The following is a 27,522-nucleotide window of genomic DNA, read 5'->3' on the forward strand; positions in this document are numbered from 1 at the left end:
GCCTCAACCGAAGTGAGGCTTTCCACCCACTCGGCAACTTAGGTCGATCGAAGATGTAACTTTAGTCGACCGAAGTTTTGTGGTAGCTTCTAATTCTTGATTCTTTGAATCTCTCTTTCAGTATATGCCCAAGGGTTATTCTCCATGCTTTATCTTTACCCTTGTACTACATTATTTTGACTTGATCTTCTCATGTGTAAAAGGCAAAATGCTTTTTGATAAAGTTATCTTTTTGCATGGCTTTTTGATGATTCTGATTTGTTCTAACTTCCATAACACTTTTTGTCTCCATAAAGCTTATGTTTAATTATGTCTCAGGTTGTCCCCTCAGTTCTTACCTTTTACCTTTCTATGCAAATCACTCTTGTGTTGATGTTGATCCCAACAATTCCTGAAAAAGTTAGAAGATTTGCTGGAAAAGCTGATGTGCTTTTTTGAATTTCAATTTGCTTTTCTCCTCTCTTTGTAAGAACTAGAATTTAGAATTTTCATATATATTCAAAGTAAGTGAGTTGCAAAGGCAGCAGTCCATGACTGAGAGAACAAACTTCAAAGAGATTTGAAAACAAGAGTGCAAGTCCAAGTGTTGAAGATTTGCTGCTGTGAAAGAGAGTTGGTTGCTTGTTTTTGGTTTGGCTCAAATTGGTTGTAAGTTTGTTTGTTTTACTCATTTGTTGTGTGAGAGATTATTGCTAGTTGTATGCTAGCGCATTGTCTTGCTTAGGCAAGAGATTTTCTGTTGGTTCTAGCTCCATACCAAAAGCTAGTGTTATTTTACCCTCCCTAGTGGAACCTCAAGCTTTGTGCTTGGGAGAGAGGACTAAGCTCTTTAAAGAGTTGAACCTCTATAAAAATTCTCTTGTGTTTGTGTGGTTGATTGTTTTATTTTCTGTTATATCTATTGCAAAAACTCAACAAAAAGATCACTACAAAAAGAATTTTTAATTAGAACAAAAAGTTAAATATTTTTCAAAGACCTAATTCACCCCCCTCTTGGGTTTTTTTCTAGGCAACAATTGGTATCAGAGCAGGTATATAACTTGCTCTACCTGTTCTTATCTTCTCTTTGTGATCTTTTATTTGCTCAACTCACTGTGGCAGCCATTATTAGAAATGGTACTACTGAAGGTCAGTCTACAAATAGACCTCCTCTTTTTAATGGCACTAACTATACTTATTGGAAAGCTAGAATGAAAATTTATGTGCAAGGAAATGATTATGAAGCATGGAAAGCCATAACACAAGGTATAGATATGCCCACTACTACTAATGATGATGGGGAAGTAGTCCCTAAAACAGAAGATGATTTTGATGAGGATGACATTAGGAAGGGACAAAGTAATGCTAAAGCTATGAATCTTTTATATTGTGCACTTTCACCCACTGAATTCAATAGAATATCAGGATGTGACACTGCTAAACAAATATGGGATATGTTACAAGTTACACATGAGGGGACTGATCAAGTTAAGGAAACTAGGATTGGCATGCTAGTTCATAGTTATGAACTTTTCAAAATGAAATCTGATGAGTCCATCTTTGAAATGTTTACTCGATTTACTGATATTATCAATAATCTTAAATCTCTTGGCAAAGTTTATCCTAACCATGAAATTGTTAGAAAAATTTTAAAGTGTTTGCCAAAGGAATGGAAACCCAAAGTCACAGCCATTCAAGAGTCCAAGAATCTTAGGATTCTTGCTCTTGATAAGCTGATGGGATCTCTCATTACCTATGAGATGGAGCTCAAGGAAGAAGAAGAAGAGGAGGACAACAACAACAAAAAGAAAAAGGCCATTGCACTGAAATCGATTGAAGAAAAAGAAATCAAAGAGGATTGTGATGAAGATGATGAGCTTGCTCTCATCACAAGAAGGTACAAAATGTTGATGAGAAGGAAGCTTTAAAAGAAAAGGCCTCAAAGGAGCATGGAGGAGCCACAAAAGAAAGAACCACTCATCTGCTATGAGTGCAAGAAGCCAGGCCACATAAAGCCAAAATGCCCTGTACTCAAGAAATCCAAAAAGAAGGCAATGGTGGCAACATGGCCTGAAGAAGAAGAGGAGAGCGAACAGGAAGATAAGCCTCAAGATGACACCACAAGTGTAGTGCTTGAGGATGAGGTAAAACCCAACAACTCACCCTCTTCAGATTTATCTTATGATCAACTTCTTGATGCATTTTATGATGTATTTGAAAAACTTAAAAAAGTTTCAACAAAAAATACTATGTTGAAAAATGAAATAACATCCTTAAGAGAAGAAAATGATGCCTTGAAAAGAAGAATTGATAGCTTCAAACTAGAAAGTGTGTCTCTCATTTCAAGAAATGAAAAGCTTGAAACGGAAAATGTATCCTGAAAAATCAAGCAAGAGAGAAAAAGGTATTTACACAAAATACGAACTACTTCAATAAAAATAGATCAAGGAAAAATAATTTTTACAATTACAATCAAGGTTTTTACAAAACAAATTTTTGGCAAAAGCCCTAAAGTTATACTATTTGCTATGCTTGTTATGAAGAAGGGCACAAGTTAAACTCATGCCCATACAAAAAGAAAATTTATAAAAAAGTATAGGTGCCTAAAAACTTGGTTCCAAAATTTGCTAATGAATATGGACCCAATGAAGTTTGGGTACCAAAAACAAATGTTTAATGTGAATGTAGGATGAGTCAAAGTCTCAATGGAACTCAAAGTGGTTCTTGGATAGTGGTGTCACGAGACAAGGAGACATCTGATTTTTGCGGCTAAGTATTGTGTTAAATTCAGATATTACCTAATTGTACTGCCTTAGTATTTGTATTCTCTTACTTGCATTTCTTTTCCAGCTGGTTAGTTTGTTATGGCAGAATTTGCCAGGTGTCCTAGTGCTAGAATAGGACAAAATAGTTGGTTAGAGAGGGTGTGATCTGCTGTAGCAGCACCCATAGCTCAAGCTAGATAAGCTTGTTCCTTCCTTTGTAAAAGTCATTCAAGAAATTCAATCAAAGATTCTATTACTCTCTCTCTTATTTCTCTTCCTCCCTTCTCTTCTCTTCTACATTTCCCTCTCCGTTCTTCTTTTCTATTCTATCACACTCCTCCGATTCACGTTGAATCAAGAGAATTGCTAATTGTCACAGTACTACTGTGACATTTGGTATCAGAGCAACGATTCCAGCAAGGGGTATTATGTGTGCCAGAGATGGCTGAACGAACGTGCATGAAGAACATGGAGTCGCAGCTCCAACAACTCAATTCTGCGGTGGGGGAATTCCAGGACTGGGTGGACCGATTGGAAGTCAGCAACTAGAAAAACCATGATGCGATCATGATAGTAACTAGAAAAACCATGATGCGATCATGATAGTTGATCGCAAGATGGAAGGAGGACTTAATCGAATGAGAGATGATATCAACCAGATAAGGGAGAAGATGGGTAATTCAACAATTTATGTTGATGTTCACACGACAAAATCAAGTAAGGTTGGATTTTCCTCATAGAGATAGGAATGACCCTATTTTATAGAATGAGAGGGTGAATCAAGAAAATAAGGCCCATGAGATTGTTGTCGAGCAAGGTGATGACACTGAGACATTGATAGGAGGGGGTCGTGAGGACCGGGCTATTCCTCCACCACAGGGGTTTCCCATGCCCCAGATGGAAATAGCCGTGTTTGAAGGGACTAATCCTAGGTGGTGGGTTAGAAAGTGTGAGCGGTTGTTCGAATGATACAATGTACCAATAGAAAGAAGGGTCGCTTTAGCAGCAATCTACTTGACGCAGCGTGTAGCACGTGTGTGAAAAAAACACACCAAAATAAACTTTTGAAAGAACAAACTTCAATGACCGAAGCTTGGCTTTCAAGAAGACGCAAAAACAAGATTGTTTTGCTAAGAAAACCCAAATAGGTTGCTGAAATTTGATTGAGAAAAACTTGATTACAAACTCTAGATCCTAGGCATATTTATAGTATTTGGCTAATCCAAATCCATCTAATATTTGTAAACAAAATCCAACTAAAATCCTAATAAAAATAAAATCATAATCCAACATGAAGTAGAATCCTAAATCAAGTAGAAACATGAAGTAGAATCCTAAATCAAGTAGAAACATAAAGTAGAATCCTAAATCAAGTAGAATCCTAAAACATATGAAGTATTAAAATACTATTCTAGCGCTACTATTTTGGTGATACTGTTCCGGTTTAGTTGGGTCGGCCTTAGGCCGAGTCTTGATTGGTGACCGCATCACTACTTTAATGATTAGGTGGATGCATGGTTTCAAGGTTGGACTCGAGTAAGGGAGAACTATACTTGGAGGGAGTTCTCTAAAAGGTTGTGTGAGAGATTCGGGGAAAGAAGCATGTCGGACACCATTGAGGAGTTCAATAAATTGAAGCAGATGGGTGACGTGGGGTCATACTTAAGAAGGTTTGAGGAGTTGAGATCCTTGATGAGTAGCCATGATCCTCACCTAATGGAGGCATATTTTGTCTCTAGCTTCCTCAGTGGCCTGAGCGAAGAGTTGAGGCCTATGGTGAAGATATCAAGCCAAGAATGGCAGGCGGTTGAGAGTGCCAAGTTGCAACAGATGGTGGTGGAGGTCCTGTTAAAGAAGCAGAGGGTGCAACAACAAAGGACTGTACACTCGGGGAATTGGCAACAAGGAGGGATCAACAAGGAGCTAGTGAGAGGTAGTGTGGGAGGAAGGAATTTTGTTAATTCCAACTTTAGTGGGAGACCTAATGATCTTAAGAGGCAACCCAGATCATGTTATAGATGTGGAGATAGGTACTTCCCGGGACACCAATGCAAGCGCCAGCTACTATTATTAGAAGAAAGAGGAGAAGGAGAGGTAGAAGATGAAGAAGGAAAGGAGATGGAAGGAACTGATGAAGGAGTAGAGGACAATGGAGAGATATCTGTCACGTAGCTAGCAAGGTAGAGGGGTAGAAGGGTCCATCCTATTTTGTAATTCCATTGGATGAGCCTCGGCAGGGTAGTAGGGCATGCTGAGTCACAACATGCCTTTTAGAAGAATTCCCTAACAGCCTATAAAGCTGAGTGTATTGGAGCCATGCTCCCAATGATTAATGAGAATATTTTACACTTTCTCTCTCCTTTCTGTTATCTCTCTCTCTCTTCCCCCACATTCTCTCTCTCCCCTTCTCTTCCCGATTCACTAGAATTCTCTCGAATTCCATTCCCAGCCTTGTCAGCCCCGGAGGTGCTGACAATTGGTATTAGAGCTTACGATCCATGATCGACGAGCTGCAACCAACGACTATGGCGGAAGGTACCCGAATGAAACAAATGGAAGCTCGCTTAGATGCCATAGACGAAGGAGTGCGACATGGCCAAGAGCTGGTGGAGGAAAGGGTGGAAACGGTAGAAGCGAGTATCAAAAATACCCACGAAGACATAAGCAGGATGAGGTCAGATGTTATCGAAATGGAGCGAAATTTAAGGGATGACTTCGCTCATCTCCGAGTGGAGTTTACGGGACTAAGTCAACAGTTGAACGTTGCACTGACCATTTTTTCTTGACAGCCAAACGCGACCTTACCAGTGGATTTTCCACCAAGAACAGCTACTGCTCCCATCTTCCAAGGAGCACGGGCCGTCAAGATAGAGACAAGAGGATGGAGCCCGCCGGAGAGGAGACCATGAGAGGAGGCTTAGGTGCTGCAAATAACGTTCCTGTCCCAAAGATGGAGATACCAGTGTTCGAAGGAGTGAAGCCTCGTTGGTGGATAAGAAGGTGAGAACACTTTTTCTATCACTATCGGGTGATGGAAGAAAACAAGGTCAACATGGCTGCTGCACACTTGAACGATGCAGCAGATTCATGGTTTCAAATCTAGAGTGCTAGATGTCAGGAATGGAGATGGCCAGAGTTTGTCGAGGAATTCTGTGCCAGGTTCGGGGAAAGCAGCTTGACGGATGTGGTGGAGCAATTTAATAAGCTGAGACAAGATGGGACAGTGGAGGAGTACCAGGCCCGATTTGAGGAGCTGAAATCGAGGTTAGGACACGCCTACCTAATGCTAGATGAGCAGTATTTTGTGTCCAGCTTCCTTAGTGGATTGCATGATGAACTTCGGCCCATGGTAAAAATGCTACAACCCACGACAGTCAGGTAAGCGGCCGAGAAGGCTCGCCTGCATGAGTTGTCCCTAGAGGCCTTTGCTTGAAAGCATAGACTCTTACAAAAAGGGTCTGGGTGGGGTCGCAAGGCTCGGCAGGGGGGAGTCAGAAGGTTGGCAATTCCCAAATGCAGAAGGGAAGCTACCCACCAAAGGCCCCGATTGTAGCTAGTCCCCTACGGTCCCTTACATGGGATCAGAAAAGACAAATGGGCTTGTGTTTTAAATGTGGGGAGAAATATACAGTAGGGCACCAGTGCAAAAGAGCACTAATGCAAATGGAAGGGGAAGATGACGAAGGTGGAGATGATATGCCCGACGAGCAAATGGAAGAAGAGGAGGAAGGAGGACAGATTTCACTTCACGCCTTGGAGGGCCACCCTTCGGAGAAAACGATCAAAATTAGAGGTAATGCTGGGAAAAGGAAATTTCTAATATTAATAGATAGTGGGAGCTCGCATAGTTTCTTGGACGAAAGCACAGCCAAGGAACTACTATGCGTCCTCCAACCCACCGTTCCTCTATATGTCACGGTTGCTAATGGTCACAAGATGATCAGCCGATACAAGTGCCAAGGGTTTACATGGAGGATGCAAGGGCATGGGTTTTCGGCAGAACTGAGGATTTTACACCTAGGTGGATGTCAAGTAGTTTTGGGAGTAGATTGGATGAAGACAGTCAGCCCTCTCATATTTGACTTCAACACGCTAGAGGTGACTTTTGATAAAGGAGGACGAAGGGTAACATTAACAAGAAGCGGGGATGGAGGAGAGTGTAGGGAAATCTCAGGCAGCCACCTGCAGAAGCTCATGGAGTAGGACGAAGGAACCATTGCATAGCTCCATTCGGTCTATGCCGTTGAGGTGTGCGAAGGTAGGTTGATAGAGGACACAATGGGCAGTCCGTGGTTCAAGTTACAGGCATCAGCCAATGCCCCGAGCGAGGTACCATTTACTGACTCTTTACATTCTCTATTGGTTGAATTTGAGGAATTGTTCTTGGAACCCACCTCCTTACCTCCAGACCGATTTTTGAAACATACCATTCATCTTAAGCCAAACACCAAACCTATCAATGTCCGTTCTTACCGTTATTCCCCGTTCCAGAAGGCTGAGATTGAACGTCTAGTAAAAGAAATGCTATCCAAAAAGGTCATTCGGCCGAGCCAAAGCCCATTTGCCTCCCCTGTTCTCCTGGTTAAAAAAAAAAGATGGTAGTTGGAGGTTTTGTGTTGACTATAGACAACTAAATACCTACACCATCAAAAACAAGTTCCCCATTCCTATCATAGACAACCTACTTGACGAATTATCAGGAGCTACAATTTTTTCAAAGCTAGACCTCAGATCTGGTTATCACCAGATCCGAATGAATGCCTCGGATATCCCCAAAACCGCCTTTCGCACACACCAAGGGCTCTATGAGTTCCTAGTAATGCCATTCGGCCTAACCAATGCCCCCGCAACATTTCAGGCCCTCATGAATCACATTTTCTGTCCATATCTCAGAAAATTTATCCTTGTTTTCTTCGATGATATTTTAGTTTATAGCCCAACCATGGAACAACATTTATCCCACCTCAAAACTACATTCCAAGTCCTCAAATCTAACCAATTGTATGTCAAAAAGTCTAAATGTATCTTCGCAGAGGGAAAGGTGGAATACCTTGGGCACATAATCACTAGAGAGGGTGTGCTTACTGATCCCCAAAAAATTACTGCCATAGTGGAGTGGCCTACCCCTAAGACTGTGAAGGAACTACGGGGTTTTCTGGGGCTAACTGGCTATTACAGAAAGTTCATCAAGAGGTATGGAATAATTAGCAAGCCATTGACCGAACTGCTCAAGAAGAATGGTTTTGAATGGGGAGCGGAGGCAGCAACCGCCTTCAGTTCTTTAAAGGAGGCTATGACTCAAGCTCCAATTCTAGCTCTACCAAATTTTTCCAAGCCTTTCATATTGGAAACAGATGCATGTGACACGGGAGTGGGAGCAGTGTTGGCGCAGGACGGTAGGCCGATAGCCTTCCTTAGCCAGGCTTTAGCTCCCAACCACTTGGGACTAAGCATCTATGATAAGGAATTACTAGCGGTGCTAATGGCAATAGACAAATGGAGGTGTTATTTGGAGGGAAACTCGTTTATTATCAAGACCGACCATGAAAGCCTCAAGTTCTTAGGAGAACAAAGGTTACACACGCAATTACAAAGAAAAGGGGTAACCAAGCTATTAGGGTTGGATTACAGCATCCAGTACCGCAAGAGCAAAGAAAATACAGTGGCTGATGCACTGTCCAGAAGGGAAGAAAATGGGGAATGCCAAGTAGTCTCTGTACTTGTTCCCAATTGGATCAAAGAAGTGTCACACAGCTATGAAGGGACACCCTGGGCTCAAGAACTCATGATCAGCTTCGCCGTAGATGGGGGTGAGCAAAAAGGGTACACGTTGAGGGCGGGGCTATTGAGGTATCGAGGGCGGATGGTGATTGGGGAAGACCCTGAACTACGGACCCGAATCTTACAAGCCCTGCATACATCCCCCATTGGAGGACACTCCGGCCTAAATGTAACCTACAACAAGGTGAGACAGTTATTTTCTTGGCCGGGAATGAAGAAGGAAGTGGCGGCCTATGTTCTAGCCTGTTCAGTCTGCCAAAAATGCAAACACGAGCAAGTTCCCTACCCTGGTTTACTTCAACCCTTGGAGATACCAGACCAAGCGTGGCAAAGAATTTCCATGGATTTTGTGGAAGGACTACCTCGATCCGAAGGGAAGAGCACTATACTCGTAGTGGTGGATAGACTGACGAAATTTGGGTATTTCCTTAGCCTAGCTCACCCCTTTACAGCTTCTGAGGTGGCCAGGATATTGCTAGATTCAGTGGTCAAGATACATGGCTTGCCCTTGTCCATCACCTCCAACAGGGACAAGATATTTACAAGCAACTTTTGGAGAGAACTGTTCAAACAGCTAGGAGTTGGCCTACATATGTCTACAGCCTACCATCTGGAGACGGATGGACAAACCGAAAGAGTAAATCAGTGCTTGGAGGCTTACCTAAGGTGTGTGTGTTTCACAAGGCTGAAAAGCTGGAATCAATGGTTGCCCTTAGCTCAATGGTGCTACAACTCGAACTTCCACAGCTCACTCAAGCGATTGCCTTTCGAGGCACTCTTTGGGTACAAACCGCCGCTCATTCCAGCAGTGATGCACTACTCCAATGTGGAAAGGGATGTGGATAGATACATGAGGCAAAGATAGGAAGCCCTCCAGATTATTAAACAAGAATTAACGGTGGCACAAAATCGAATGAAGCAACTGGCAGACTGGAGGAGAACTGAAAGGAATTTTGAAGAAGGGGATTCTGTTTACTTAAAGGTCAGGCGATTTCAACAGCTGTTGTTCACGGGCAAGCGCCCTTCTAAGCTGGGACCTAAATATTTCGACCTTTTCCAAATAACAGCTAAGGTTGGAAGTTCAGCGTATAGATTACAGCTACCAGACGGAATAGGCATCCATCCGGTCTTCCATGCATCGTTACTCAAGAAATCTGTAGGGCCACATGAAATGGTAAGTGTCGAACCACCCAACTTGGAGGAAGAGAACCTAGGGGAATCTGAACCTATGGCCATTATTGACAGGAGGGTCATCTACCAAGGGTCCTTACCCTTGATTCAAGTGCAGGTTCAATGGAGCAATCGGCCCCTGGATGACACAACCTGGGAATACCTTCTCAAACAGTTTCCTCGTGTGGCTGGGCTCTTGTAATTTCTCGAGGACAAGAAATGTTTTAAGGAAGGGGGAATTTGTCACGTAGCTAGCAAGGTAGAGGGGTAGAAGGGTCCATCCTATTTTGTAATTCCGTTGGATGAGCCTCGATAGGGTAGTAGGGCATGCTGAGTCATAGCATGCCTTCTAGAAGAATTCCCTAACAGCCTATAAAGCTGAGTGTACTGGAGCCATGCTCCCAATGATTAATGAGAATATTTTACACTTTCTCTCTCCTTTCTATTATCTCTCTCTCTTCCCCCACATTCTCTCTCTCCCCTTCTTTTCTCGATTCACCGGAATTCTCTCGAATTCCATTCCCAGCCTTGTCAGCCCTGGAGGTGCTGACAATATCCCTCCATGCACTCAAGGGAATCACTAATAACAAGATAATTAAGGTTGAAGGGAAGGTGAAGGAAGGTAGTTTGTCGATCCTAATTGACAGTGGAAGCGCGCACAGCTTCCTCGATGATAGCACTGCCAAGAAGCTAAAGTGTCAACTCACAGGTACATTACCCTTGAGTGTGATTGTTGCTAATGGGAACCGAGTAGTGAGTAACTCGGCCTGCTTGGGGTTCGTGTGGAAAATGCAAGAGGAGAAATTCGAGGAAGACCTCAGGTTGCTGCAACTAGAAGGATGTGATGCAGTCTTAGGGGTGGATTGGATGAAAGGGGTGAGTCCCGTATGCTTTGATTTCAACAGGATAGAAGTGTCATTTGAAAAAGAAGGAAGGAGAATGACTTACCAGTGGGAAAAAGGCTACTGCTTGCAAGATGATCACAGGAAAGAAGCTTAGGAGAGTCTTGCAGAGCAAATGGAGTCATCTTTCGCAGCTATTCTCGATCATAGAAGTGGAAGAGCAATAGGAAGGGGAAGATTATGGAGAGTTGCAACTCTCGGTCAATCACCAACCAGAGCAATGGAGTCAGCTTTCGCAGCTGTTCTCAATCATAGAAGTGGAAGAGCAGTAGGAAGGGGAAGATTATGGACTCGATTAGTCGCCAACTAGGGGATTCTAATCAGGTAAGCACACTACCTCTTATGATGAATTATTGATGGAATTTAGGACTTATTCGAAGAACCAAATACCCTACCTCCTAGTCGTGCCTTAGACCATGCAATCAACCTCAAACCAAATGTTGAACCTATTAATATGAGATCATACTGATATGCACCTGTCCAAAAGACTAAAATTGAAAAAATGGTGAGGGAAATGTTGAACTAGTCCTTCATAAGACCCAATCAGAGTCCATTTGCCTCACCAGTTGTCTTGGTAAAAAAAAAAAGACGGTTCTTGGCGTTTTTGTGTGGACTACCATCAATTGAACGTGCAGACCATCAAAGATAAATTTCCCATACGCCTTGTAAAAGACCTAATGGATGAACTACACCAAGCTAAATTCTTTTCCAAGCTTGACCTAAGGTCGGGCTACCACCAAATCAGGATAAAGACTGAGGATATACATAAAATAGCCTTCCGACCCCATCATGGTCATTTCGAGTTCTTGGTGATGCCATTTGGGCTCACCAATGCCCTGGCTACCTTCCAATCTTAAATGAACCAGATATTTGAGCCTTACCTAAGAAAATTCATAGTAGTCTTCTTCGATGATATCCTAGTTTATAAACCTACCCTAGACCAACACATTTCCCACCTAAAAGCCACCTTCGAAGTCCTCAGATGCCATCAATTATACATCAAAAGGTCTAAGTGTGCATCGCCCAGCCTCAAGTGGAGTACTTAGGACACCTGATCTCGGGGAAGGGGGTCAGCACCGACCCAAAGAAAGTGGAGGTCATGTTGAATTGGCCTAAACCAAATACCTTAAGAGCCCTCAGAGGATTCCTTGGATTTACGAGATACTATCGCAGGTTTGTGAAGGGCTATGGAGTCATAAGTAAGCCCCTCATGGAATTGTTAAAGAAGGGGAATTTCCTTTGGGGACTGGAGGCTGATGTGGCTTTCAAGAAATTGAAGGTTTCTATGAGTAGAGTCCCAATCTTGGGACTACTTGACTTCAGCAAACCGTTTGTGCTAGAGACGGATGCTAGCGGGGTGAGGATTGGAGCAGTGTTGATGCAGGGTGGTCGGCCCATAACTTTCCTAAGTCAAGCTCTAAGCCCAAGACACCTAAACCTAAGCATCTACAAGAAGGAATTTTTGGCTGCTATACTGGCAATGGAGGCATTATTTGGAGATGGGTAGGTTTGTAATTAACCTTGATCACGAGCCTCTTAAATTCTTGTTGCAATAGAAGCTGCAAACTCAATTACAAAAGAGAGGAATGGCCAAGCTAATGGGGCTTGACTATTCTATATAGTATAAGAAAGGCAAGGAGAATCTGGCTACAGATGCCCTATCAAGGTGTCACAAAGAAGGGGAAGCAAACGCCATTACTATGGTAATACCCGAGTGGTGCAGTGAAGTGGTGAATAGCTATGAAGAGGATGAACACATCAAGGGAATCCTAGAGAAATTAGCAGTGGGAGGCAGTGAAGTGGAAGGATATGTTCTGAAGGATGGGTTGTTGAGGTATAGGGTCGGGTAGTCGTAGGCAACAATGCTGAGCTCAAGAGAAACATTCTGCAATCATTGCATAAGTCCCCTTTGGGGGGACACTCGGGTATCCAAAATACCTATTTGAGGGTAAAACAGTTATTTCATTGGCCTCAACTTAAGGGAACTGTAAAGGAACATGTGCTGGGGTGTGACATATGTAAGAAGTGCAAGCATGAAAATGTAGCCTATTCGGGATTATTGCAGCCCTTACAGATCCCAGAGCAGCCATGGCTAAGTTTGTCCATGGATTTCATAGAAAGCCTACCAACATCAGAAGGGAAGGATTGTGTGCTGGTGGACCAACTAACTAAATTTGCACACTTTGCATGGTTGTCCCATCCTTACACAACCCAAGAAGTGGCTAGGATGTTTATGGATCAAGTGGTGGCTTTACACGAAATTCCCTAGACCATTATTTCAGATAGAGATAAAGTGTTTACAAGTCATTTCTGAAGAGAATTGATGAAGAATGTGGGCACCGAGCTCAGCCTATCAATAGCCTACCACCCACAATCTGATGGGCAGACTGAAAGGGTAAACTAAAGCTTAGAGACCTATCTAAGATGCATGTGTATGAGACAGCCCAAGAGTTGGTGGCATAGGTGGCTGGCTATGGCACAGTGGTGGTATAACTCTTGCCACCATGCTTCTACCGGGATGACTCCATTTGAAGCTGTCTATGGGTATAAACCCCTTGCCTTACTAGCCACGGGAGGTCAAACCACAGCCACAGCTGTGGAAGATTACCTACAACAAAGAAGAGAGGTACTACAACAGTTGAAACAAGAATTGGTAGCCGCCCAAAACAGAATGAAGCAAAACGTGGATAAAAGGAGAAGTGACCGGGAATTTGAAGTAGGGGAAAGAGTCTATTTGAGACTAAGATACCCACACCTGAAGTCCACCACTCAAGGGCAGGTATCTAAACTTAGCCCTAAATACTTTGGGCCATTTCCCATCATAACCCGGATAGGCAAGGTAGCCTATCAATTGCAGCTGCCTGAGGGAACCAAGATCCACCTAGTCTTTCACGTCTCTTTGCTGAAAAAGTCTATGGGGAACGAAAGAATAAGCTAGGAGCTACCAACTCTGCCTAACGAGAAGGAAGGCCTAAGGGAACCTGAGGCCATAATGGAAAGAAGGGTAGTCTACCATCAGGCCCCCCCCCCCCCCCCCCCCCCCCCCCCCCCCCTCATTTAGGTCAGGGTCTGGTGGCAGGGGAAATTGTCTGAGGAGGACACCTGGGAATACCTACCTACGCTGATGTAGCAGTTTCCAAGGACAAGTAGCCTTTTGAGTATTTCTTGAGGAGAAGAAATAATTGATGGGAGAGTGTCACAAGACAAGGAGACATCTGATTTTTGTGGTTAAGTTTTGTGTTAAATTCGAATATTACCTAGTTGTATTGCCTTAGTATTTTTATTCTCTTACCTGCATTTATGTTCTAGCTGGTTAGTTTGTTATGGCAGAATCTGTCAGGTGTCCTAGTGCTAGAATAGGACAAAATAGTTGGTTAGAGAGGGTGTGTTCTATTGTGGCAGCACCCACAGGTCAAGCTATATAAGCTTGTTCCTTCCTCTGTAAAAGTCATTCAAGAAATTCAATCAAAGATTCTATTACTCTCTCTCTTATTTCTCTTCCTCCCTTCTCTTCTCTTCTACATTTCCCTCTCCGTTCTTCTTTTCTATTCTAGCACACTCCTTCGATTCACGTTGAATCAAGAGAATTGCTAATTGTCACAGCACTACCGTGACAAGTGGATGCTCAAGACATATGATCGGAGATCCACAAAATTTCCTTGAACTCAAATCAAAGGATGGAGGCTTTGTAACCTTTGGGGATAACGCCAAAGGTAAAATCATCGGCGTTGGTAAAGTAGGTAACACTCATTCCACTATTATTGAAAATGTTTTGGTTGTTGATGGATTGAAACATAACCAACTTAGTATAAGTCAAATATTTGACAAAGGATATATTATTATTTTTGAGTCATCTAAATGTGTGGTAAAACATGAGTCAAATGTCATATTAATTGGTCAAAGGCATGAAAATATATATATATATAGTTGATCTAGATGACTTGCTAGCTAATAACATAAAATGTTTATTTGTAACGAATGATGAATGTTGGATTTGGCATAGAAAACTAGGTCATGCTAGTATGGATTTACTCTCTAAATTAGTTAGATTTGACCTAGTTGATGGTTTTCCTAATATAAAATTTGAAAAAGACAAATTATGTGATGCATGTCAAGAAGGTAAACAAGTTAGAATATCTTTTAAGTCTAAGGATATAATGTCAACCACAAAGCCTCTTGAATTACTTCATATGGATTTATTTGGCTCAACTAGAACTATTAGTTTGGGAGGAAAGAGGTATGGTCTTGTAATTGTTGATGATTATTCTAGATATACATGAGTAATGTTCTTAGCTACAAGAGATGAAACGTATGATTACTTTTCCAAATTTGGTAGAAAAATACAAAACAAAAGCAATCTTAAAATAATTAGCATTAGAAGTGATAGAGGAAAAGAATTTGATAACCAAGACATGGATTATTTCTGTAATCTAAACGGTATTAACCATAATTTCTCAGCACCTAGAACTCCACAACAAGATGTAGTTGTGAAAAGGAAAAATAGGACCTTAGAAGATATGGCTACGACTATGCTATGAGATAGTAACCTACCTAAACAATTTTGGGTTGAAGCCATAAATACCGCATGTTACATCTTAAATAGAGCTTTTATAAGACCAATACTAAAGAAAACTCCCTATGAACTCTTGATGAACAAAAAGCCTAAAATAGGCCACTTCCAAGTATTTGGATGCAAATGTTTTGTCTTAAATAATAACAAAGATGCTCTTGGAAAATTTGACCCTAAATCTGATGAAGCAATTTTTATAGGATATTCTTGGATTAGTAAAGCTTATAGAGTGTTTAATAAAAGAACTCAAACAATAAAAGAACCAGTGCATGTCACTTTTAATCATTCATCTCTCTCATTACCAAAAATCTACCTAGATGATGAGGATGCCTCTCAAAATAATCATCATATTTCTCCACAACAAGATCAATCATTAGAAATTCAAAACTCTCCTAGTTCTTCAAATAATCCTCCCAAGGAATGGAAATTTGTTCAAAATCATCCAAAAGATCAAATCTTAGGTAATCCAAATGAAGGAGTAAGAACAAGGTCATCAATAAGAAATGTTTGTGAACATCTAGCCTTTGTGTTTCAACTTGAACCAAAGAAATTTGAAGAGGCTGAAAATGATGAAAATTGGAAGATGGCCATGCAAGAAGAACTAAACCAATCTGAAAGGAATAAAGTTTGGACATTAGTCCCTAGACCTGAAAGTTACCCTGTTATAGAAACAAAATGGGTCTATAGAAATAAAATGGATGAATCCGGGGTAGTAGTAAGAAACAAAGCTAGACTTGTCGCTCAAGGGTACAACCAACAAGAAGGAATTGATTTTGATGAAACATTTTCCCTTGTAGCTAGACTTGAAGCCATTAGGATGCTATTAACATTCGCTTGCTACAAAAATTTTAAATTATTCCAAATGGATATAAAAAGTGCTTTTCTAAATGGATATTTAAACGAAGAGGTATATGTAGAACAACCCCAGGTTTTGAAAGTGATAAATATCCAAATCATGTCTATAAGTTATCAAAAGCTTTATACGGATTAAAACAAGCTCCTAAAGCTTGGTATGAAAGATTAAGTGAATATCTCCTAGACAATGATTATGTGAGAGGAAAAATAGATACAACCCTTTTTATCAAAAATGAAAAAGGTGATATACTAATTATTCAAATATATATAGATGATATTATTTTTGGAGCTACTAATGAAAAGATGTGTAAAGATTTCATTGAATGCATGCAAAAAGAATTTGAAAAGAGTATGATGGGAGAATTAAATTATTTCCTAGGTTTGCAAATAAAATAATTAGAAGAGCATTTTTATAAGTCAATCCAAATATGTTAGAGATCTTCTAAAGAAATTTGAGTCAGGATTAAATAAAGTTAGTCCAACCCCTATGAGTACCTCAACCAAGCTAGATAAAGATGAAAATGGGAAAGATGTTAATCAAAAGAAATATAGGGGAATGATTGGCTCATTACTATATTTAACGGCAAGTAAGCTTGATATTATGCTAAGTGTGTACTTATGTGCCAGATTTCAAGCAAACCCTAAAGAGTCTCATCTAGCATCAATAAAGAGAATTTTTAAATATCTTTTAGGAACAAAAGATCTAGGCCTTTGGTATCTAAAAGGATCTTCATTTGAATTGATAGGGTACTCAAATGTTGATTTTGCTGGTAGTAAGGTTGATAGGAAAAGTACAAGTGGGATGTGCCAAATCTTAGGAAATTCCTTATCTCTTGGTTTAGTAAGAAGCAAACCTCTATTGCACTCTCAACTGCTGAAGCTGAATATATTGCAACTGGGAGTTGCTGTGCTCAAATCTTATGGATAAAACACCAAATGGAAGATTATGGAATTCAATTTGATCACATTCCCATTAGGTGTGACAACAATAGTGCAATTCAATTAACAAAAAATCCCATTCTTCACTCTAGAACCAAGCTATCACAGCATGGGCTACTTAAAATCCTTGCTGTAATTTTTAGTATAAGAGAATAACTAACAGCACATGTAGCAGTAGTTATAGTGCGGGGAATAATAAGAGAGGGAAGGTCTCTTTTCATTGAATTTGTAAAGATCGGTATAAAAGGCTGATCTCACAAGATAGAAGAGATGAATACATTGATTCCAATTTGGAAACTCTCTCTCTCTCTAAAATTCTCTATTCCTCCCTTTGAATTCTATTCCCTCTATCAATTCTCTTTCCATTTGAGTCTCGAAGAACCGAGAACTCTTTCCTGTTAGGCTTGCACCAAACAATTTGGTATCAAAGCAATCCAGGCCAATCGAGTTGCGAGCAGATCTGGTGATGGCAAACGGCACAAGGATGAAGAATATGGAGGCGCAACTGCACCAATTCAGGTCTACAATCTTGGATTTGCAAGCGCGAGTAGATCAACTTGAATTGGGATCAAATCGTAATCACGAGGCGATCATTTCCATTGACCGCAAATTAGATGGGGAGTTCAATCAGATCAAAGAAGAGATAGGAGCGCAAATCAGAGAGCAGCTCCAAGGATTCATGGTTATGCTTACACGGCAACAACCGGTGAGCCTCTCTCCAGATTTTCCTCCTAGAGATAGGGTGGATCCGATTCTTCCCAGCCATGGGATGAGTCATAGGAGACCGGGAGCCTCGGAGGTTGGGGAAGAGCTGAGGGAAATGGGAGAGAACGTGACCGGCCGACGGTAAGGAGGGAATGGTAGCCTTGGACATCCGGGGATACCAATGCCAAAATTGGATATCCCCATATTTGATGGAAATACACCTCGATGGTGGATAGGAGATGTGAAAGGGCCTTTGAGTGGTTTGGAATTCCGGAGCACCAGAAAGTAGCCATGGTTGCGGCCTACTTAAACGATGCTGGGGATGATTGGTATCAAGGATGGGCGAAGACGAGGGAGGAGTGTCCTTGGGCAGAGTTTGCAACAAAACTCTGCGGGAGGTTTGGAGAAAGGGGAATGCTGACGTGGTGGAGGAATTTAACAAGATCAGGCAAAGTGGATCAGTGGCTGAGTACCAGAGGAGGTTCGAAGAGTTGAAGGCGTTGATGCTTAACCATAATCCTTACCTCACAGAGGCTTATTTTGTCTTCAGTTTCATTAGTGGGCTGAACGAGGAATTGAAGCCTATGGTAAAAGTGTTGCAACCACAGACTCTTAAGCACGCTACTAATAGTGCCCGGTTGCATGAGCTGACAGTGGAGGCGCTCATGAAGAAGCAGCAGTTGGTGAGTAGGGGAGGAACACACAATGTGTTAACTCCTGTGGGGAAGGCTCAGGTTAGAGAAAATTGGAAGGGAATACAAGGAGTACGGAATTCACTACCATCGGCTCCCACAGCTCAAGGGGACAAACTGATAGAGCAGCGGAGACAGGCCAATCTCTACTATAAGTGTGGGGACATGTACTTTCCGGGACACCAATGTAGGAGACAATTGTTGTTGCTAGATGGAGAGGAGGAGTGCTTGGAGTAAGAGGAGGTATTGGAGGCCCCAAAAGAAAGAGAGGCAGACAATGGCGAGATTTTGCTGCATGCCCTGAGGAGCTTAGGTAACAACAAGATTATTAAAGTGGAAGGAAGAGTGGGGGATTGCAAGCTTATGATTCTCATAGACAGTGGGAGCACCCACAATTTTATAGATGAAGGGACAACTAATAGGCTGAAGTGTTCACTAATTAACACTCAACCATTGACGGTGACAGTGGCCAGCGAAAGTAAAGTGGTCAGTCAATCAGCTTGTGTAGGTTTTTGCTGGACCATACAAGGAGAAAGCTTTGAGATAGATCTTAAGCTACTCAAATTGGGAGGTTGTGATATAGTCTTGGGAGTAGACTAGATGAAGCATGTGAGCCCTATATGCTTCGACTTTAATAAGATGGAAGTCACTTTTGAGAAGGAAGGAAGAAGGTTGACACTAGTGGGGAGCAAAGAGGTGAGTATGTGTAAAATGATCACTGGTAAGAGACTGCAGAAATTACTCAAATGAAGGATGAATAAGGTGACTCAGCTCTTTTCCATCCAAGCAGTAGAAGAAGAAAAGAAGCCAAAGGAGCAAAGTGAGTTACTACTGGTGGTAAGTAGCCCACACCAGACTACTTGGGAGGTAAGACAACTTAACTCATTAGATTTACTGTTGGTTGAATATGAGGATCTATTCAAAGAGCCTACAACCCTACCTCCGCCCCGAACCCATGACCACACCATTAACCTTAAACCCTAATCTGAACCTTGCAATCCAGGGCCTATCGTTACCCCCCAGCCCAGAAAACAGAAATAGAGAAAATGATCAAAGAAATGCTACAAAATTTTCTAATCTAAGCTAGCCACAATCCCTTTGCATCCCCGGTGTTGTTGGTTAAAAAAAAAAGATGGTTCGTGGCATTTTTGTGTGGATTACCGACAACTAAACGCCATGATTGTCAAAGACAAATTCCCAATCCCACTTATTGAAGATCTCTTGGATGAATTGAGGGGAGCAACTATTTTTTCTAAACTAGACATTCGGGCTAGCTATCACCAGATTAGGATGAGCCCAAAAGATACCCACAAAACTGCCTTCCATACCCATCAAGGCCATTACAAATTTTTGGTAATGCCCTTCAGCCTCACCAATGCACCGGCTACATTCCAATCCTTGATGAACCAAATATTCAAACCACACCTACGTACTTTTATACTTGTGTTTTTTTATGACATTCTAGTGTATAGCCGAGACTTTGACCAACACATTACACACCTAATGGCTACTTTTGAAATCCTTAAGAGTCAACCAACTGTATATCAAAAAGTCGAAGTGTTCATTTGCACAAAAACAAGTAGAATATTTGGGGTATGTTATTTTTGGTGATGAGGTCAGCACCGATCCCAACAAGGTGGCAACCATGCACGAGTGGCCCAGACCCATGAACCTTAAGTCCTTAAGGGGCTTTCTCGGGCCGATAAGGTACTATCAGCAATTTGTGAAGGGGTATGGTATAATAAGTCGACCTCTAACCCAATTGTTGAAAAAGGATGGGTTTAGGTGGGGAGCAAAAGTTGAGGTAGTGTTTGAACAGTTGAAGAAGGCCATGAGTGAGGTGTCGATGTTGGGATTGTCGGATTTCAACAAAACGTTTATGGTTTAAACAGACGCTTGTGATAATGGGGTGGGAGCTGTACTGATGCAAGAAGGAAGGCCCATAGCCTTCCTCAGCCAAGCATTAGCCCCAAGACATGAAGGGCAAAGTATTTACGAGAAAGAGTTTGTGGTAGTCCTATTAGTAGTGGAAAAATGGAGGCACTACTTGGAAGGAGGGCAGTTTGTGATCAAAACTGACCACCAAAGTCTCAAATACTTGTTACAGTAGAGACTCCACATGCAATTACAGAAAAAAGGTATGGCCAAGTTAATGGGGCTTGATTATACAACACAATATAAAAAGGGGAAAGACAGTGTAGTGGCAAATGCTCTATCCCGCTGTATGGAGAAGGGAGAAACCACAGCCATTTCAGCGGCCATACCCAAATGGTATCAAGAAGTAGCAAGCAGCTATGAGTTTGATGAGTCAGTGAAAGAGATATTGAAGCAGCTAGTGTTGGATCCTAATAGTAAAAAAGGGTACACCTTACAGAATGGGGTGCTAAGATATAATGGAAGGATAGTGGTTGGAGATTGCCCATAGATAAAAGACAAGATTCTCCATGCCTTGCACGGATCCCTTTTGGGGGGACATTCAGGGATCCAGAACACATACATCAAAGTAAAGCAACTTTTCTTCTGGCCAAAGTTGAAGGAAATAGTAGTTAAGTTTGTTATAGGATGTGAGGCTTGTAAACGATGCAAATATGAAATGGTGGCCACACCTGGACTCTTACAGCCTTTGGAAATTCCAAGGCAAGCATGGGAAAGCCCGTCCATGGACTTTGTAGAAGGGTTTCCAAGGCAAGCATGGGAAATCCTGTCCAGACTTTGTAGAAGGGCTTCCTAAGTCAGAGGAGAAGAATTGTATACTAGTAGTGGTTGATTGGCTCACAAAATTTGCCCATTTCATAGGGTTGTCCCACCCCTATACCACCCAAGAGGTCGCAATAGTATTTTTGGATCAGGTTGTTAAGTTGCATGGGGTTCCCAAGACTATTATCTCTGACCGTGACAAGGTCTTTACTAGCCTATTTTGGTAGGCTCTATGAAAGAATATGGGAACCAAACTTAGTATGTCATCAGCCTACCATCCTCAAATGGATGGGCAAACGGAAAGGGTTAACCAATGTTTGGAAAACTACTTAAGGTGCCTAAGTTTTGAACAGCCGGAGCAGTGGTACAAGTGGCTGGCTTTAGCGCAGTGGTGGTATAATTCCAGTCACCACAGTTCTATACGGAGGTCACCATTTGAAGCTCTTTTTGGATATAAACCCCCCTTCCTACCAGTACCCCCTGAGTTTGTTAAGGTGGCTGCGGTGGATAACTACCTTCAGCAGAGGCAAGGAATTCTTCAACAGCTAAAAAAGACTTAGCTATGGTAAGAAACAGAATGAAGCAGCAAGAAGACAAAGGGCGAAGCAAAAGGGAATTTTCAGTAGGTGAATCGGTGTACCTTAAGCTGAGACCAATGCAGGTGAGGTTAGTGACTGGAGAGCCAACCACTAAATTAAGCCCGAGGTACTATGGTCCCTTCTCTATAGTAGCAAAATTGGGAAAGGTCGCTTATCAGCTCCAACTACCGGAAGGATCTCTAATTCATCCGGTATTTCACGTGTCATTACTTAAAAGAGGGGTGGGAGACCAACCTACTAGTTCCCGCCTACCCACCAAAAGTCCAGGGCAAAAGTTGGCAAAGGAGCTAGAAGCTATCCTAGACAAAAGAGAGATCCATCAACAAGGGATTGCTCTAATGCAAGTGTTAGTGAAGTGGAGCCAGCTGCCTACCGAAGATAGTACATAGGAATACCTCCCAAAATTGCTCAAGTAGTTTCTGAGAGCTACCAGTTTATTTTGTATTTCTTGAGGACAAGAAAGTCTTTAAGGGGAGGGTAATTGTCACGGGCTACTTAAAATCCTTGCTGTAATTGTTAGTATAAGAGAATTAACTAACTGCACATGTAGCGATAGTTATAGGGCGGGGAATAATAAGAGCGGGAAGCTCTCTTTTCATTTGAATTTGTAAAGATCAGTATAAAAGGCTAATCTCACATGATAAAAGAGATGAATACATTGATTCCAATTCGGAAACTCTCTCTCTCTCTCTCTCTCTAAAATTCTCTATTCCTCCCTTTGAATTCTATTTCCCTCTCTCTATCAATTCTTTTTCCATTTGAGTCTCGAAGAATTGAGAACTCTTCCCTCTCAAGCTTGCACCTAACACAAGCATATTGAAATAAGACATCATTTTATTAGAGAACATGTAAAAGATGATAACATAAATTTAGAATATGTAAACACTAATGATCAATTAGCTGATATTTTTACAAAACCATTGGGAGAAGATCAATTTTACAAAACTAGAAGAGAATTGGGTATGATGAATTTATCTGAATAATATGCGCTCTTGTGATTAAGTGGTCTTAAATGGTTAAAGCTATTTGTTCTTTGTATTTCTTTCACTTTTTCTGCATGCAATGTATCTTTGGTCGACCTAAGTTCAAAGGTCAGTCGACCGAAGTTATGTCGATTCGAGGGTGAGCATTCTACCTATCTTCGGTCAACTTATGTTCAAAGGTCAGTCGACCGAAGATGTGTTAATTCGAGGATAAGGCTGTCTACCCATCTTCGGTCAACCTAAGACTTAGTGTCAGTCGACCGAAGTTGATCGGTTTAAAGATGGTGCATTTTGCCCATCTTTGGTCGACTGAAGACATAGTTCGGTCGACCGAAGTTCTCGTAAAGGCGGCAACCCTAGGTCGACTGAAAGCCTATTTAAAGGCCCTTTGGGCCTTATTCTTCTCTCATTCATTTTCTCTCAATCTACCTATTCCAGACCACTACTTCTCATCTCCCACTTTCCACAAAAATGGCCCCAAGAAGAGCTTCTGGCAAGAGGACCCAAGGGTCCACATCTGAGAGAGCAACCAAGGCCCGTCTCGACTTTGACGTCTCCACATTTGTTTCCGAAGAAGCAGCTGTTCGTTTTGACAAGCTAAAAGATAGGACTGTTCTCAATGGTCGGAAAGTCGAGTTCAACAAACTCAAGAAGGAAGGTTTCGACTTGTCAATTTAGGAGACAAAAACAGACCTAGGACTGTAGTTTGTAGACTCAATAAGGCACTATATGGCCTAAAACAGTCACCTAGAGCTTGATTCGGGAGATTTTCTAAACTAATGCAAGCCATGGATTATAAACCAAGCCAAGGGGACCACACTCTATTCATAAAACGCTCAGGCTTAAGTTTTATCACAGCTCTTATTGTTTATGTCGATGACATTATAGTGACAGGAAATGATGAAAATGAGAGGCAGAACTTGGGCAGATGTTTGGTTGAGGAGTTTGAGATCAAGGAATTAGGGAATTTGAAGTATTTCCTAGGTATTGAAGTGACACGGTTTAGATAAGGGATATTAAAATCCCAACACAAGTATGTCCTTAATCTTTTGCGTGACATAAGGAAAATGGCTTGCAAACCATCTAGAATTCCAATTGACCCTAATCACAAACTTGGTGAAGTTAAGGGAGATAGAGACACAGACAAAGAGGCATATTAGAGGTTGGTCGGCAGGTTAATTTACCTCTCTCACACACAGTCAGATATAGCCTATGCCATGAGTATAGCAAGTCAATTCATGCATGAACCCAAGGAACTTCACCTGCAAGCAGTTTACAAAATCTTACATTACCTCAAGGGCACTCTAGGAAAGGGAATTTTGCTCAAAAAGGGGAGAAAACTCACTCTAGAGGCGTACACTGATGCAAATTATGCAAGCTCAGTGATTGATAGACGATCTACCTCAGGATATTATACTTTCTTGGGTGGAAACTTGGTTACTTGGAGAAACAAGAAGCAATCTATCGTGGCAAGATCAAGTGTAGAATCAGAATTCCGAGCAATGGCATAGGGGATATGTGAACTATTATGGTTAAAGATTATTCTAGAAGATCTAAGACTCAAGTGGGAAGGTCCTATGAAGCTCTATTGTGACAATAAGTCGATCATCAAAATTGCACATAATCCTATGTAGCATGACTGGAAAAAACACATTGAGGTAGATCGACATTTTATTAAAGAAAAATTAGACAGTTGTCTTATTTGCACACCTTATATACCAATTGAATCACAACTAACTGATATTCTAACTAAGGGACTCAATAGTCAGGTCTTTCACAAGCTTACAGCCAAGCTGAGAATGGATAATGTCTATTCACCAATTTGAGAGGGAATGTTGTGAATCAAAGCTTTGGTTATGTGTGTGATTGGTCAAATATTCTATAGATTTAAAGGCTGTAATTAGAATATGATCATATCTATGTTACTGTAAATAGAAGATTACTCAATTAGGAGATTTGTTTTCATAGTTAGGTAGACATTCTATGTGTATATATGTATTTTCCAGTTTATTGAGAAAGTGAGCCATATTTTTCCACGAGAGGTGGGGGCTTTTATATTGGGGCAAAATTGTCCAACTTATCAACACTTTTAATCCCACCAAAGTGGGATTAAATAATCCCAAGGGGGGGGAGGTGGAATTTTTTAATCCCACCTGACATGGTATCCCAAAAATGGGAGGATGTAATACCCCCTACTATCCATGTACCAAACACTCGATAAAGGATTTCCCTCCCTTCATGTTAAGGATACAGTTAGGAATTGATTATTCAAGTAACTTGTGAGGAAAGATAACTTATCCAGAAAAAAAAAAAAAAATTCTTACAAAAGATAAGATTCAACATTTTGCACGTCATTGAAATCATGTGCCATCATTAAAGTGGGGCATCAAATATATATAAAAAAAGGGGATTAAAAATATAACTCACTGGTGGATCAAGTTGATTAGCAACATTAGATCCATGTAGGAATTGGATCGATCTGAACAGTCATAATAGGAAATGTGTAAAGAAGCAGAAAAAAGGGCAGACCATAGAAACAATACCTTATATCCAAAAAGGGCATCTTCATAAGTCTCATATGGGCCGATAGTAACATCCAACTTTGAGTCCTTAGGTAGAAGCAAGGAAGAAACAGGTTGATCAGAGAATTGTTGGCTATATAAATACAAATACAAACAACATTGACAGAAAAATTAATAAGAACACAGAAACAAAAAGCAAAATAGAATCAGAAAACTCAAACCATCACTGTAATTCCTAAAGTTAGATGGCAGAGTAACTGATTTGGACATGTAAACTCTAGGGACTAAACTCTAACATGAAAGGAGATGTAAAAGACCTCATTCTAAACCTTGAATGCTTGCCTTCAACCTTTATAACTGGCTTGGTGATATTATAGAAAAAACATCAATGGAAGGATAATTCCCAAAGTTTGGTATGAAAAGGATAGCCACTGGCGCTCAGAAAGGCACAGTTACATGACAAATATTACCTTTGTCTATAGGGATCTTGATAAATCTATCAAAGAGCCATCATCAAGATTTTAATGGCATTGAATCCTTCCTAGAAGCTAATTCATGACATGCTTAGCAAAATAAAGTCAGACTATACCTATATCACAAATAAAATTAAAAAAGTATATGATTATAACCAATATACTAACCAACTCCATCCAGGCTATGTCTGAGTCATAATAGTCATTTGAAAGGAAAGCTTCAGCCTTGCTATGTAGCAACCTCTTCAAACTGCACAAGGCAAAAAATAAATAAATAAAGAAATCAAAGAATTCAACCAGTACATATATAAAGGACACAACAAATTTATACCTAGGTGTGCTGGTTAAATCTCCTGCTTTACGCAGCAATTCAGCAGCCTTTGTGAGGAATTGCCTATACTCTTCAGAGTAAGGAATAGCATAAAGATCATGAGCAAACCCCACCAAATGATCTGCTCTACCCATTGAACTTTCACATGGGGATGTCTCAAGGTCTTGTTCACTGTGCCTCTTAATAACACTGAAGAATCCTATTGCATCTTGTTTTTGTTCATCTGATAGACTGTCCTTCCATAATTCAAATTCCTAGCATGAACAAGAGGTCTATTATTTTTCAATAAGGAAACAAAATCAGATCAACTGAAAATGATTGCTAATGTTGCAAATAATGTGAGTAACCAGATTCTACACAAAACCTTGCTCCCAAGGAAGTTAGAATCCTAGTAACAGAGGAAGCTTTTTATCCCTAACCACCAGGACAATCCTTAGGAGTTTAAAACAATAATTTTCAAAGTACAAGTGAAACTTTCCATCTTATACCTTTTTATCCATATCTGGAGGGTAAAAATTTGCTCCTGGAGGTTTCTTCATGGGAAATGCAGTCCTATACTCAAGTCCCTTCCAGCCAAAAATACGCTTCGTGGCTTCAGGAAGCAACTTAATGGCAGAGTCTGCAGTTGTTAAAAATGGCTTGTTGTCGTCAAGGCAAGACCTGTCCATGCAGAATGAAATTTACAGATGCAGTAAATTATATTTAAAAAAAAATGCACCATATAAACTTAACAGAAAGATCTATTACAGCTTCAAAAACTTGGCAAAATAAAAAAGTGATACGTTCAGTGAAAAGATATAGGTAACTGTATCCAGACAAATTCACACTGATGCATGCAAATGCTTTGACAGCCTCTAAAAATCATAATATGACCATAATATGCAAGATAGAAGTGACATTAATAAACATTACATTATATAAAAGAAGGAATCCAAAAAATGGTTGAACAGTCAATGTACTGATCATAAATCAAGTATCTTTACTCTCAACTAAATTATGGTCAACAAGATAGAACAAGGGGGGATCAAAATAAGTAGAAATGTCAGCTGAAAGGAATTAAAGCAAAGAACATAATAGTCAATATTTACCAATAATATTCTGAAAGGCTCAGGAGAAAGATATACCACAAGATTAAAATATGAAGATTTTAACTTTAGTTCAGCCTCTAAGAACCCAAGGTGCAACTGTATACTATAACAACATATCAAGCCTTTATCCCGCTAGGGCTAGGCGGAGTTAATTACATGAATTCTAACATTTGCTCATTTCCATCTATGACCTTATCTTCTGTAAGACTACATAATTATCATCAAATGTGTGTGTCTCCTACCAAGTTATTCTTGTCTTCCCCAACCTCTTTTGCTAAATACTTCTTCCATTCTATCACTCTCCCTACAAGAGCCTCTATTGGTCTTCTCACGTGACCAAATTATCTTAATTGTGTCTCATATATCTTATCTTTGATAGGGGTCACTCCTACTTTATTACAAATAGCCTCATCTCTAATCTTATCTTTTCTTATATGACCACATTCATCTTAGCATTATCATCTCTGTTAA

The 27,522-nt window shown here is 40.8% G+C and overlaps 1 protein-coding gene across 2 annotated transcripts in view; it reads right to left on the reverse strand.

Annotated features, from left to right (window-relative positions):
* Positions 1 to 27,522, reverse strand: part of LOC127789868 (nudix hydrolase 3) — a 105,423-nt gene that overhangs the window by 20,533 nt on the left and 57,368 nt on the right. For both annotated transcript variants that reach the window (XM_052318919.1, XM_052318920.1), the window contains 4 exons: positions 26,452 to 26,623; positions 25,964 to 26,217; positions 25,801 to 25,882; positions 25,181 to 25,246 (listed from right to left, as the gene is read on the reverse strand). In XM_052318919.1, the coding sequence (XP_052174879.1) occupies positions 25,181 to 25,246; positions 25,801 to 25,882; positions 25,964 to 26,217; positions 26,452 to 26,623 (574 nt within the window). The remainder of the gene's footprint in view (positions 1 to 25,180; positions 25,247 to 25,800; positions 25,883 to 25,963; positions 26,218 to 26,451; positions 26,624 to 27,522) is intronic.

Source organism: Diospyros lotus, chromosome 14 (genome assembly GCF_014633365.1).
Source record: "Diospyros lotus cultivar Yz01 chromosome 14, ASM1463336v1, whole genome shotgun sequence".
Classification (NCBI taxonomy): Eukaryota; Viridiplantae; Streptophyta; class Magnoliopsida; order Ericales; family Ebenaceae; genus Diospyros; species Diospyros lotus.